Below are 14,902 nucleotides of genomic sequence, written 5' to 3'. Positions count from 1 at the left end.
TCTGGTAGGTCAAAGTATCCTGAAATATTTGTTTAATTAGAGTTTTTGCTTTCATTTCATGTTTCATTTCTTGTTTTTTTTTAATAGATACGACCATTGTTTTTCCTGTTAGAATGGTTTTACACTAGTAGTTTTGGGTCCTTCATAGCTTGTTGTTAGGTGTTAGCCAAGACTCTGTGATGAAGGCCTTTGACCTTTAATGGTTTACTTTTATAAATTGTTATTTGGGTGGAGAGTTGTCTCATTGACACTCATACAACATCTTCCTATATCTAGGAACAAAGGAATTAAAAGAACATTATATATATAAAGAACAATTTTTTGTAGTGTTTTAACTTTTTCTCTCATGATATGCAATAAATCATTGCATTATGATTGTTTGCATTTATTTGGTCTCAAAAACTGCAGCAGTGTGGAAATTATGTTGCAAGCACTTGTCTCTGGACAAGTCTAGCTGTAAATGTTACTTGTCCAGTAAAATTTTACGAAATTGAACTTTGTCATGTGATTTTTTTTGTCCATTGAAAGTAAGATTTAAAAAAATACTTGTCCATGTGTTTCAATGTACACTGTATGAGTCATGCAAGGCATTTCCACACCAATGAACTGTATTATTTCTTACCAGTTTCTTTGTTTTTTAGATGATGAGCATGAACCTGCATTTATTCCAACTGTGGATGAAACTCACAGCAATCATGAAGAGACAGGTATTTACTAAAATGAAAAATATTTAACATTCTCATCAAATTACATTTATAATTAACATGATATTCTGACCGGATTATACTCATCATGCACAACCTCAGTAGCCCCTGTATGTATGATGGTCTGTGAAGTTTCATCAATACCAATTTGTTTATTCGGGTATTTGAACTAATTACACATATAAAATGATTGTGTATGTATTTATGAATTGCAGTTGTATCATTTGTATTGTTTGTTTCTTATTTTGTATTTGTCATAAACTTGTTGATTATAGTTTATTCCTTACTTGCGGATTACAGAATTTATCTTTCATTTGCAGAGTTATCTCCTTTTTATAGTAAGTACAGCAAATTTTCAAAAACTATTATTTCTTACCAGTTTTTAATTTTTTCAGATGATGAGCAGGAACCAGCATTTATTCCGACTGTGGATGAAAATCACATCAATCATGAAGAGACAGGTATAAACAAAAAAACAAAAATATTGCAGCATTATCAATATAAAACATGTTACAACCCAATATTGACTTAAGACTTAAGCAACTTAGCAGCACAAAGAGTTTTGTAGGTTAAGCAACATAATTATCTTTTAATTATCTTTTTTTTTTTTTTAGATACAGCAGTCCAACATTCTATTCAGGCAACAACAACAAGTAACATGAGTAATGATGAGCAATCAGGTAGGTCAAAGTATCCTGAAATAATTTTATAATAAGACTTTTTGCTGCCAACCTTTATTATTCCATCTGACGTTTGGTAAAATTTCAAAAGCATCTTTCAATATAAAGCAATGTTTTTAACACTAGTTATTAATTATCTTGGAGCAAAACATTTGCTGTAATCTGTCACTAGAAGTTTGAGGCCAATACCTTAGGAAGGTAGCTATATGCCTTGCTAACACATACATTTAATTCAAATTGAATGCAAATTCGTTAAATAGGTATACACACTCTTCTTTTTAATTCGAATTGGCTATTAAATTGTAATTATCCAATTCACATTACATATATGCTTTTGTTAAAACTAATCAAAAGTTAAGGTTGTTTGGACAGTTAAGGCAATTTGACATGCATTGTAATTCAAATTAAAATTGACGTAAGATGTGTTGAATTCGAATTACGTGTGAACTCAGCATAAGTAAGCTATAGCAAACTTTCCAAAAACTATTATTTCTTACCAGTTTTCAATTTTTTCAGATGATGAGCAGGAACCAGCATTTATTCCGACTGTGGAGGAAAATCACACCAATCATGAAGAGACAGGTATAAACTAAAAAAAATAAATATTGCAGAATTATCAATCCAATATGAAATATGTGTACTCGTTGTTTGTTTATTAAATTTCTTGTAACAATGAAACTGAATGAAAATGTCCCACAACTCAGAACCTACAAAATCCAGAATTCATGAGAAAAAAAACATGCAGGAGCTTACATTAAAGATACATGTATAAACATTTCTTCAAAGTTTCAGGCATATTGGTTAAAGTGTTTTTGAATTAATGTTCAACAAGTTGATAACGTACGATCAACGGTATACCATCATACGTCCCGTAAACAGGCGTATAAAAACTGCAGTAAACTGTAGCCAGCATAAGTACTAGGCCAGGATTTGAACCTGGAACCTCCTCAACTGGGTTGAGGTGCTCTTCCAAATGAGCTACCTAGTAAACAATAAGGGTCAAAACTATCAATTCACAAAACTGATGAATTTGTCTTATATTTCAATGTCTTAAAGTGTCCAAAGTGAATGTGGTTTTATGTTCATGATTTCTCCAATATGAATACTTCTAAAATGCAAAACCTTTAAAGACAAATAATTCAGCCATATTTTTATTTAAGATGATGATTCAATGACCATTTCATCTAAACAGATTGTTTCCCTTTCTGGAGACCATTGTAAATTTTAAAATCTAATACACATCATGCCAAAAACTGAAAAGTTAACAAAATAATTCTACATGGTTTTTCAATACTTATCAGTGTTTTTGGTTAACCAGCAAAACTTTACAAATACTTGGTTTTTTTTTTAGAATGAAAGCCTGTTGTCAAAGAATTCTTATCTCCCTGTGGTGGTCCTTGAAGAATGTCTGGAGGTCCTCAACTTTAATCTTTACTTTTGCATATTACCAATAATTTGGTTAAATCCATCCACCAAGTTACCAACAAATTTTCAACAGTAGTCTTTGTGTCTGAAAAGTAATATTAAAAAACTAATATATAAAATGTAATGAACTTTATTTTAATTTCATTTTCCTTTATCCTTATTTACAGGCTACCAGTTATCAAATCATACTGTACACAATGTTGATGAGAAATTTGCTGCAAGAAAAGTAATAGATAAACAGCTTTCAACAAGTTAGTCTTTTGTTTTAAAATGAGATTTCTGATGACTGAAAAATGCATAGAAATTGCATGTAAAGAAATTCATTGTTCATTTTTTACACAATTGGGCTAAATAAAAATGTAATTGTGGTTCCAGTTACCAGAAAGACCCAAGAACTTTTTTTGTGTCATTTCTGAAAACAACAATTAATTGATCAAATTTGGAGGATTGTGAATTTAAATAATTAAATTCATAGATTCCCGTTTAATATCTGAACTTCATCAGAAATATCAATTCTTAAATGCAACAAAATTAACAATAAACGTAACATGGCTATTTATTTTTTTCCCAGTAACACTTGAAAAATGTGGAACTTCCGGTAGAGGCATGTATAATACTGTATTCAACACATTTTTTTATTGATTTTGACAATCCATCATGTCCATCATAAAAAAAATTTAAAAATAAATAAAATGAAATTCCTCACCTACCGACCCTTATTTCCTAAAAGAATGTTACTGTAACCACACATACATGTATATTTTTATTTGGCCTTGGCATATAATTTTTAGTATTCCAGTAACACATACAATACATGTACCTATAAATATAAAACAAATCTAACTTATCTATGTATTAATATATTTATAAACATTGGTAACTTTATATTTATAATTAAGTTTGATGGATGAAGTTTTTAGGTTCAATGTTTTATCTTTCAGGATATAAGCATTTGGAAGATGACAAAGTTAAAGTTCTTTACAACTCATATATTAACAAAGGTATGATAATTATAATAAAAACTTAAAACTCAATCAGTTACATTAAAACTGGCATTTATGAAATACCATTTTTACCATAAAATATATTGCTCGGCAGACCTTAAATTATTTTTTTCTTGCTTTGGCTTGTTTTTTTTTATTTTTTATTCCATTTCATACCTTTATATTCATGAAACCATTGTTGAACAAACTTCACAACTACATGTACATGTAACTGAAAATGATGAAAGTTGTCAGTTTAAATGGCCATGGTACATGTACTAAGCTCCCTATCTTCATGATCTATGATAACGATGTTATCTGCTTATTGCATGCATTATTTGACAAATATTTGAATTTTTCAATATACAATAATCCAAATGCAAATCTTATTACAGATAAGAAATCTGCTATATGTGACAATGATGACAGGTCAAGTTATACAGCAAGTACATGTAGAACAACCATTAGGAAGAGAAAATTGCAAGTTAAAAGGAATCTTTTTGAAGACAAAAAAGGTAATGTACATCCTATTGAAACTATTACATGTATGACTTGTTGTGTCAGAACGACATAAACAGTCCTTTTTCAAATAAAGTGAAAACCTGCAATATCAATTACAAGTGGAGACTGAATCGTGCACGGTCCAGTATTCAACTGTCTATTTCAGAATATTTTAGACAGACTGAGAGTGCAAACTTAAGTCCCCTTCAACTTCAACGGTAGGGGTCTAATAATAATTTACTTTCCAACTGAAAAGATGCTGTAATTTTCAAGTTTCATATATGATTTCCATGCTTAGAGAATTCAGAAACAAATCATTTTCGTCTTTTGTACATACATGTTTAATAAATAATAAAATGAATTGTCTCTTCAAACTTGATAAATGTGATGTTTTATTTTCAGGTAAAAGTAAAAAGGGGATTCTGCTAGAACTTGGACAAATTGACAAAATGAATATGGTCCATCAATATGTATTAGATTCAAGTAAAGGTAAATTGAACAATTTATACATGTTGTAATTAATAAAAATAAGTTGTTCTTTTTGTCAATAATAATCTTGCTTTGAAATTAAAAGTGCATAAAACAAAATAAAAATTAATGACAGGAATTCTCCCCCCCCCCCCCCCCCCCTTCATATTAAAACATTTAAATGATGATCACTTTTTAATTGACATGAATATCCTAATTTATAGTACATTTGTATCTAGTGTACTTCATTCTTGTATTGCCAAGACACAGTCGTATACTCAATAATTATAAACAAAAACATAACTGGACAAAAAAATATAGTTAAAAAGAGGACACAGGACTGACATCTAGGACCCTCTGTATTCTTCTGTCCGTTCATCTATTTTCATTTTACTGCTTTTTTGGGAGGTTTCATTTTAAATCATTTGATTAACATTCTGTTGATAAAACTTACTTAATCATGATCAAATCATCTAGCTACCTTTAAACTCTGAGGTTCCTTAATTATTATTGTCAGCACACCAATTAAATTACTTAACCTGGTTCCAAAAGTTAAGTATATCTATGACAAGTAATAGCTGTAAACCGTAAACCAGTGTGTCATGATTTGACCAAGTACCCTATGTAACAACAAATTTCAATGTATACGAACGAACTTTTATGTTTTGAAAAAAGTTTATTGTGCCTAATATGAAAATTTTTATTGAACACTTTTTTTATCTGTATTTTAAATAAATGCATTTCCTACATAGGACTGTATTTTATTTACAGTGATGGCAGATGTTCAAAAACCTAAAACAGAGATGGACTTTTGCAAAGATCTGTTAGGTGATGAGAATAGAGAAATAATAGATGTCATCAAATACCAAACTCTTCTTGAAAAATATCCAGGCAACAGATCGTTTAAATCTTCATTTGATATTGCTATGGCTAAGTTACAAACTGCAATATCAAAGGAACATAACACACTAAAGAAATTGTTTTTGGAATCAAAGTTTGATCGTATAATATCTGGTAAACTAAAAAAAGCAGAAATGCTTTTGAAAAAATGGAAAGTATATTTCTTTTAACCCAATTTTGGTCAGGTTTTCATTCTTATATATATTTAAATTCAAATGGTAATTATCTTGTTGCAGTGATAAGTATATATCATAGATTTAGAAGGATTATTGGGTTTTTCTTTTTTGATAAGCTGAATGTTATGTTATATATAATTATTTCAAAGAGAAAGCAATTCAAAATGAAAATCTTGTTTTTATTGTTTTTTTCATCGGACTGCGTTGAATTCAACACATGTATCTATTTTACATGTTAATGTATTTACATGTATATGGTAGTTAAAACATCAAAACTTTTTCTGCAAAATGTTTATTTAGTTTTTTTTTAATGTAAATAAGCTCATTTCAAAAACTAACAGTTGTCACTTGACAAAAATAAAAGGTCAACATTGAAACCAGGTACTTGTGTACTTTGAAGGTTTTATGAAGTTTGAGTTTGTTATGTAATAAAGATAATGTTAGTAAAAAAATGTAAATACCATTTTCTGTGAGCTTCCTCAGGTTTTAACAATGGATGGTATTTAAATATAGACAAATTGTCAATAATCATTGAGTTATGGTGCCAGGGAAACATTAAGGTGGCAGTTAAATTATGGTACTTTTGAGTTATTTGATTGTTATCCATCTACATGTACTTTGAACTGTTTGATAGGTTTCCAGTTACAGTAACATATTTTGTTATAACATGTGTAATATCAATATCTAACCAGTAACTTTGTAAAAATGGATGTCAAGCTTATGATAGATAAATTAATTATTTTTAATTAATAAAAGATGAAAACATAAAAGTTAAATCAATTTATGGAATATTTTCTATACTAATTTGTCTTAATATATTATGAATTCTAGATTTTTGCTTACATGCTAAGGATTACAATTATATTATGAATTCTGGATTTTTCCTTACTTGTTGAGGATTACAATTATATATTTTTCTCAAATTTGTCAAATGCAGAAAATTTAATTAAGAGTAAACATTTTTAACATCTTAGTCTTTTATATGTACATGAAAAAATTGTTTATTCAAATACATTCATAAATGACACATTATCATAAATATATAGCCACTAATATTTGTGTTGTTATACTTTATTGTTAATTTGTAAATACAAATGAGGGGGAATTAATTGGACCTTAATCGAGACCCTCGGATCAGGTGTTTTTAAGATCAGGATTTTGGGATTCTAAGCCCAGGATTTTGGTATCAGGACCCCTCCTAACCCCCCTCACAAATGTATATTAAAAAGATGTGGTGTGATTGCAAATGAGACAGCCCTTCACAAGAGACCAAAGTTAAATGACACGGAAATTAACAAGTCAACTGTCAAGACTGTATGTGATCATACAGCACAGCCTTCAACAATGAGCAAAACCACTACTGCATAGTAATCTGTATAAGGCCTTGAAATGACAAATGTAAACCAATGCAAACAAGAAAAGTAATGCCCTAAAGCACAAAAAAATACTGAAAATCAAAAATGTAACACAGCAACAAACTATCCTGACTTAGGACAGGCACATGAATACATAATGTGGCGAAGTTTAATTTCAAGTTATAAAAACAAAAAACTCCAGGATAAACTTGTAAAAATAGAGAAGACCAATTAACAACTAAACAAGAATGTGTCAGTTTTAGGTAGAGTTGTTAAGAGATCTGACCTGTTTCTGCTATCCACAAGAACTTGCGGTCATCCACTGTTCAGCACTTCAGTACTTAGATAAAGTCTGTCTGCACCTAATACTTATCCAGAAACATATAGAACTTGTGTTAAACTCTGTTCCAATTTGTTTTATTGGACTTCAGATGGATTTTGTTAATTCAAGAACTTACTTACCCCGCCCACCCATGGCTCCTTAAAGACTTAACACATGTAGGAGTTAGAGGACAGGTGCAGAACTGCCAAAATCATGCATTTTGCCTAAGATTCATGCATTGTCATTGAATTAATTTCTCTATTATCTTATAATTTTTGCTTAAAATTCATGCATACATGTATGTTGAATTTTGGCACCCGGTAACGACCTAAGATAAGCAAAAAAAAACAAACTGAATATTTTCAATTTTTTGGAATTAAGGACATGACCCCGGATTGAAAGAGTGTGATACTTGTGTCAAGCAACAATCCCTTTTGCGGCAGGCAACTTCAGATTAAAAGGCCAATCATAACATACAAATACAATGTAGCCAAGTGTCTCAAATAGAAATTGGAGGGATATATCAAGTATACAGCTTATCAGATAACATATGGATAGGGCTTTTTTCTTCTGAGTCTTCATAGTATATGAAAATGAACTTTAATTAGATTACAGTACAGACTGTATTAGCTGCAGAAAAGTTTTTGTGTTTAATTTTTATTTTAGTGCACATCTACATGTATCAGGCGCTTAAAATTCTTTTGTAATTGTGGATCAAATTGACGAAATACACTCATTTCCCTTTTGTTTAAAGATATTCATTATACATATAATGTATCTCATAATCTGCTGAGATTCGTTATGTGGTTTGCAGTTTTGTCAAGCATGTGTCATATTAATGCCAAAGTGAGATATGTAGCTTCATACATGTCTAAGTGCATAGATCTGTATATATGTTGATTTTGTAACTTCATATTTCCTTTGCAAATAGAGAGATGCACTGAATAGCTGTACTTATTCAGTTTATAGCTATCGGCAAAAGTTGAAGAATTCTGTATTTGAATTTTCAAATGTCTGGAGATACATGTACATTGTATTTGAAATGCCAACAAATAGTCATTTTGACTGCATTTTTCACATAGGCAGATCCCCCTTGGATGGGAAAGTTTGGTTGATTTTATCTTAGACTACTCGATTATTTGTATAGGGAATCACAGAAGCATGACCCCCCCCCCCTTTTTCCCTTTTAGGATAAAGCTCTGCACTGTTTCGGGCACAATTTAGTTATTATTTATGACAGATTTTCGCAATAGATAGCAAATCATCAAACTAAATAAATGATTAAATAAATATCTTCTTGACAGGCATCGCTTAATCAACGGATTTGATGCAGCGAGACGACAAACACTGAAACAGGTTAGCAGTTAAACACGTGTTCTGGTAAAAAATTGACGTTCTGACACCAATATATCGTTAATTGAGGTCTTTTCTCCATTATTATTTGACTTACTTGATGCATGCAATCATAAATGTCCTAACAATCACTTGTCTTGCCCAAAGAAACCTGATTCTACAGTTTATTTCAGGTTTTTCTAGGAAAAGTCACTTTACTCGTTGATCAAACAGGTGCTCTCACCATTCAGAATACAAGCTCTTGAAAGACCCCGAATGATTTTGATTGGTCGGTTAGTCAAAATAGGCGGGGCTAAGTCCGCGATAGAAAAACTGCTAAGATAAATAAACTTTACTTATAAATGTAATTATTATGACGAATTATGGAACCTTAAATAGTCATACACCATATCGGAATACTCAGACAACAATGCATGGTCTGTTTCTACCATATAACGAAATATTTCCTTCCGACGCTGGGTGTGCACTGATGACGTAGTGAAAAATAATGGCGGAACATGGAGTTATCTCCCCTTAGTAAAAAATCCGGGAAAAAATACCTAAATATGCCTTAACAGTCCCGCGTAATTATCCAGGAAACAGTACATAGTTTCTGTATTTGTTCTGACAGCAAAAACATTACACTTTTTTTTTTTATTATTGTGAAGGAAAGAAATTTTTGGTATCCTTTTTTGTAAATAATTAAGTTTGCAAAATGTCAAGTTTTTATTTATCCACGAAAGAGTATTGGCGGTTTTATTAGAATGACAATACGTCAGATTAGATTTAAAGCTTTTATCTGCGAAAACAAAGGTCACATTTCATCTATCCCTGCAAGACAAAACAACATGTTGTAATCTATGGTTAAATAGTTGAAAATCATTACAGGAGCTATGGTCAGCTATTCCTTATCCAGCTGCATAAAGACAACATACATTGGCGGATCCAGGAGAAAGGGGGGGGGGTCCGGGGGTTGGAACCCCCCTTTTTTTTGGACGATCAATGCATTTGAAAGGGAGCACATTATTGCCCCTTTTTAAAATGGCTGGATCCGCCCCTGAGTCAGATTAACCAATGTTGATATCTGTTTCGGTTGCTAACACCATAGATCATGTAGATGTATGTTGGTCTAGTCTCTCTCTTTTTTTAATTCATCATAAGACTACTATAACACATAGTAGTCTCACTGTTACATCTTGCGCTCTTGCTCCAACATAGAAGATTTTTCTTTACTTACCGGAATGCATGTGGTTGGCATTTCTGCATCAGATCCGTTAATTTTAAATCGAAACCATCCATGCTTGATTCGATTATCGCACAGCCGACGTTCCGATGGTTTTGCCTTGTAGTTAGGTGATCGCCGATAATCGTCGATAACTGTATACCTTTTTTCTGAGCATGGGTCTATCTTGATTGAGAAATAAAAGAAAAATGATTAGTGTCAAATTAAACTAAATAATAATATATCACATATAATAATATATCACATATTACTAAGTTGATCGATTAAAAATGAACGTAATTATATATTGCATCATCAGTTAATCGCGTTCTTATTATTAACGTACGATAAACCGGCGATGTGTTATATTCAAATGTTATCCATAAACATGTTTAATTGCGAAAGACAGAATTTTGATATTAACATGTTCCACCCAGCCGGATAACAAATTATAATATATATAATATTATCGCTATTTTGTGCATTTTTCATTTGATCTTTTTTTGTGATAATTTTTCATATTCGTGGAGATGATCAACCATAACCTATTAGTACATAAGAGATCATTAAACCTTCATAATAGATATCAGGATTGAAAATTTGTAACGCGCGTTTCGTCTACAAAAGTCTCATCAGTGACGCTCGAACCAAAAAAAAAATTTAAAAGGTAAATAAAGTACGAGGTAGAAAAGCATTGAGGACCAACTATTTATAAAGGTTTTGCCATTTACAGCTAAGATAATCTATTACTGAGGTAGAAAAGCCTTAGAATTCCAAAAGTTTAAAGTTTTGTAAACGGCAGTTAATTCATAATTATGACCATATCAATGATAATTCATGTCAACACATAAGTGCTGACTACTCGGGGAACAAAAAAAATCCACCATGCAGCACTAAGTGACATCGACCCAGTGGTTGTAAATAAACTACTATAGAGATCAGGGTTGAAAAATTTAACTGCGCTAGACCTCTTCTGCAAAAGAAAGCCCAATTTAAAATAAAATATATATATTTCAAGTCTATTTTTCTCAATTTTGAACTGTGTTGACACATGTTTCATGTTATCAAGTTCAATCATTCTCTATTCTGTAAACCCAGGAACAGAAATATTTCAACTGTTCCCAGCATAACCCCATACTGACCCTCATATTTGCATAAGACAAAAGTTTGCCCTCAACTACAAGTGACTTTAAATATGCCTCCCCATGTTGAACCCCTTTCACCTTGATAAAACCAAATGCACAAAATATAAATCCCTCGGAGAAACTGCTGGGTTATAGCAATTAATCTTCTTCAAATGTAAATTTCAAAGGTGACGCTAATTACCAAAATTAACATTACAATTTACATTGTAAATTTCAACAAACATTTTGAATGACAGCTATACGGTTTTGCAAAGATTGCAAATAGTAAGTAAATGTCCGATGCATTTGTTGTATTTAAATAAATGTAGTATATTTGGTCTTGTAATCTATAAATGGCATTTTAGAAAGGTTGTGCTTATAAATCAATGTTGTATTACATTTATACTTAATTTATTGAAATTTATATTCCGGCTACGTAGTGTTCTCCAGAATTATATTTTACTCCTATGTATGGTCAATATTGTTTTCAATATTTAAAGTAATGATTCCATATGACTGTTACTTTTATATACATTACAGATTTTTTTAATTTTGTTGTCTTGAATTTCGACTCGACCAAAGTAGTAAGGAATAAAATGTCGATAAACACTTTTTCTTTCTGGTTTGTAGGTATAATTTTAAATTGTTTGTTCAGTAATCTTCAGTTGTATAGTTAAGAAATAATTCATGGGGGCTTGAATATATCGTGATTTTACCACGGGTGGGCCCTTTATGACAAATATTTTACCCTGAGCGATAGCGAGGGGTAAAATATCGGCATAAAGGGACAACCCGTGGTAAAATCTAGATATATTCAAGCCCCCATGAATTATTTCGATTCTAATAGGACAAATACGGCAATTATTTTGGATCGAAGCGCTCTAGGTGATGGCATTATTTGCCGTTCCAATATATAAACGCACTATTAAATTGACGTAAAATAACGGAGCAAACTGAATAAATGATGATGCTTAAACTATTTATAATAATAACATATTTAGATAATTTTTTGATTAATCTAATTATTATTGTACTTATATGTCTCATATGTATACAAAAACGGCTAATATAACTCATTTTAGCATCATTTGTTAACGTTTCCTTGTGATGATTTTCCGTTTCACAAGCGTGTATTTTCCCGTAAATTCCTTATATTCTGACGTCATTGTTCTATGACGTCGAGTCGCTCATTCATTAAAAAACATATGACGTGGGGGTACAATGGGAACAGCCCATGAAATATATTCATATTTTACCACGGGTGTGTACTCAAAGCGTTTGAAGGACGTCATGTTAGAATTTAGGTTAATGTTTAGCGTTATTTAAATATAGCTCTTTATTGTTCCGCCAAGACCAGATGGACACTAAATAGGCAAGGTCATTGCGATGTACCACCAAACTGAAGCGACAAGGTCGTTGCAGTTTACCAAATGTACTGGATTGTCAAGGTCATTGCTATGTAAAACCTATACTGGATGGACAAGTTCATAGAAGTGTATCACCAATACTGGATGGACAATGTCATAGTCTAGAAGCGTAGCACCCATACTGGATGAACAAGCTCATCAGAGTGTTACGCTCATACTGGATGGACAAGGTCATCAGAGTGTTACGCTCATACTGGATAGACAATGTCTTCGAATTGTAACACTCATAATGGATTGACATGCCATTGAAGTATACGCCAAATACTGGATAGACAAGGTCATGGAAGAGTACGCCAAATACCGGATGGACAAGGTCTTTGAGGTGTTCGCCCCGTACTGGACGGACAAGGTCATTACAGTGTTACACCCATACTGGATGGAAAAGGTCATTAAAGTATACTACCATACTGGATGGACAATATACAACAAGACTATGTGGTATGATTGCGAATGGGACAATTCTCCACAAAAGTCCAAAATGGCACAGAAATTGACAACTATAGGTCACCGTACGACCTTCCAACAACAAAGCCCATACCGCGTAGTCAGCTTTAAAAGGCCCAGAAATTACAATGTAAAACAATTCAAACGAGAAAACTAGCATCCTTATTTATGTAAGGCCATTATAATATACTGTCATACCGGACTAGAGGGAGAAGGTCATTGCAGTATTCTACCATACTGAATGAATGTACCACCCATATACTGGATCGATCAAGTTATTACAATCTACCACCCACACTTCGAGTTTGGGTATACATTTGTTTACATATAATATCCATATTTTTTTTAAGATGGTTACATTGTAATTATATGATCAAAGGTTCTGCATGGTGATTTAAGGTACAGACACGAAGATTTAAATAATTCGTGACCTGCGCACAATTAATCTTTATAACTAATGGCTACTTCATAAAAAGTTATCTTGTCAACATAATCCATTAAATGACAGAGCGAAGAGTATTTATGAGTATACACATGTCTAATTATGGGTTATGCAATACACAATTCATTATGATTGATTACAATTGGGGTGAAATTCATCGTCAAAATATGCACTTTATTAGATACAGATAAAATAAACAGTTGAAAAGTTTAAATCGCACCTAGAATAATAATAATTATATCAGACTTAAAATTTAAAACAGATAATTTGGAATGAAATTTGATTTATAATAACAGAGTATTATATTTAAAAAAAAAAAGTTTTATGAGTTTCACTATACAATTGCAGACAAATAAAATTTCTATTATAAGGTATTTGTCCAAATAAGACTATTTACCGGTTAAAAGAGAGTCTCACAATCTATGTACTAGATACCGGGACAAAGATACAAGTGAACGTGGCCGGGTACTTGTATATCCCGACAACACCATCTCGATTTTGGCAAAAAACAGTTAACAACATATGCAAAATGCTAATAACAGTAACACAGTCGGTTGAAAAAAGTTAACACTTTAAATTTATCTCAGATAACAATAACAATACCTTGAAAAAGGCAAAAACAGGTTAACATAAAAGGGTACCCCCCCTCCCCCCTTAACAAGCAACACGGACATGTCTATGTGGAGCTGTGTTTCTGTTATCCGGCTGTTCAATGATTAGCTTGGGAGCACTGTCATTTTCGGCGCGGGGTGTTTGCGCTTTTTCTAGTAAAAGCAAACATTCTCAAGACATAAAAAAACGTACAATTATCACAGGTCAATTTTCGCTTGATATCTAGAGCGCATTCCAAGAACTGAACAAATAAAGCTCTTGCTATCAGTTCTGACTGGTATTTCGCCCTTATTTCCAGTTCTCTATTTCTCATTGAATAACACACTATAGGTAAAAAGCGCAAATGTCCGGTCAATTTGTAATACAGGTAAAAAAAGCGCAAACGTCCTGTGCCCGTCATTTTTACCAAAACATTGTGACCATGTTTTACCAGTAGATGGATCAGCTGCGGATCCAGAAGTTTTCATAAGTGTGGGCCCACTGACTGACCTAAGAGGGGCCCGTTCGTGTCACGCTTCAGTGATTCCCTATATGCCCCCCTTAAATCCGCCTCTGGATGCTGAGTATAATTATAGAAAACAGATCAAATACCACCAAGAAAGTTTTTATCAAGATTAATTGCGATATGTTCATGTTGTGACATAGTAAAATGTAAATCAAATTATATGAGTGTTATATTAATGGATATATTGACTTGCTTTATCTTTGCTGTTATTAAATATGTAAGATATTGTGATATTATGTCAAATATAAGAAATTAGAGGCCCCACTGAGATGGTAAATGG

At 32.0% G+C, this 14,902-nt stretch overlaps 2 protein-coding genes across 2 annotated transcripts in view; one reads left to right on the top strand and one right to left on the bottom strand.

Annotated features, from left to right (window-relative positions):
- LOC134695201 (von Willebrand factor D and EGF domain-containing protein-like) overlaps positions 1–10,208 on the bottom strand; it is a 68,694-nt gene extending 58,486 nt beyond the window's left edge. The window contains exon 1 of the mRNA XM_063556411.1: positions 10,084–10,208. Coding sequence (XP_063412481.1) covers positions 10,084–10,104 — 21 coding nt within the window. The 5' untranslated portion in view covers positions 10,105–10,208. The remainder of the gene's footprint in view (positions 1–10,083) is intronic.
- LOC134695202 (uncharacterized) lies at positions 4,714–6,707 on the top strand. The gene is made up of 2 exons (XM_063556412.1): positions 4,714–4,782; positions 5,533–6,707. The coding sequence occupies exons 1-2, from the start codon at positions 4,743–4,745 to the stop codon at positions 5,829–5,831; spliced, it is 339 nt and encodes a 112-aa protein (XP_063412482.1). The 5' UTR covers positions 4,714–4,742; the 3' UTR covers positions 5,832–6,707.
- Positions 10,209–14,902: the final 4,694 nt, after the last annotated feature.

The sequence above is a fragment of the Mytilus trossulus genome, chromosome 13 (genome assembly GCF_036588685.1).
Source record: "Mytilus trossulus isolate FHL-02 chromosome 13, PNRI_Mtr1.1.1.hap1, whole genome shotgun sequence".
NCBI lineage: Eukaryota > Metazoa > Mollusca > Bivalvia > Mytilida > Mytilidae > Mytilus > Mytilus trossulus.
The sequence above is the reverse complement of the archived record's forward strand: the minus strand, read 5'-3'. Positions and strand labels throughout refer to the sequence as shown.

Coding starts and splice junctions, on each gene's coding strand:
- LOC134695202 (XM_063556412.1), top strand. CDS start 4,743: ATGAATATGGTCCATCAATATGTATTAGATTCAAGTAAAG. Junction 4,783..5,532: donor TGTATTAGATTCAAGTAAAG/GTAAATTGAACA, acceptor TTTTATTTACAG/TGATGGCAGATGTTCAAAAA.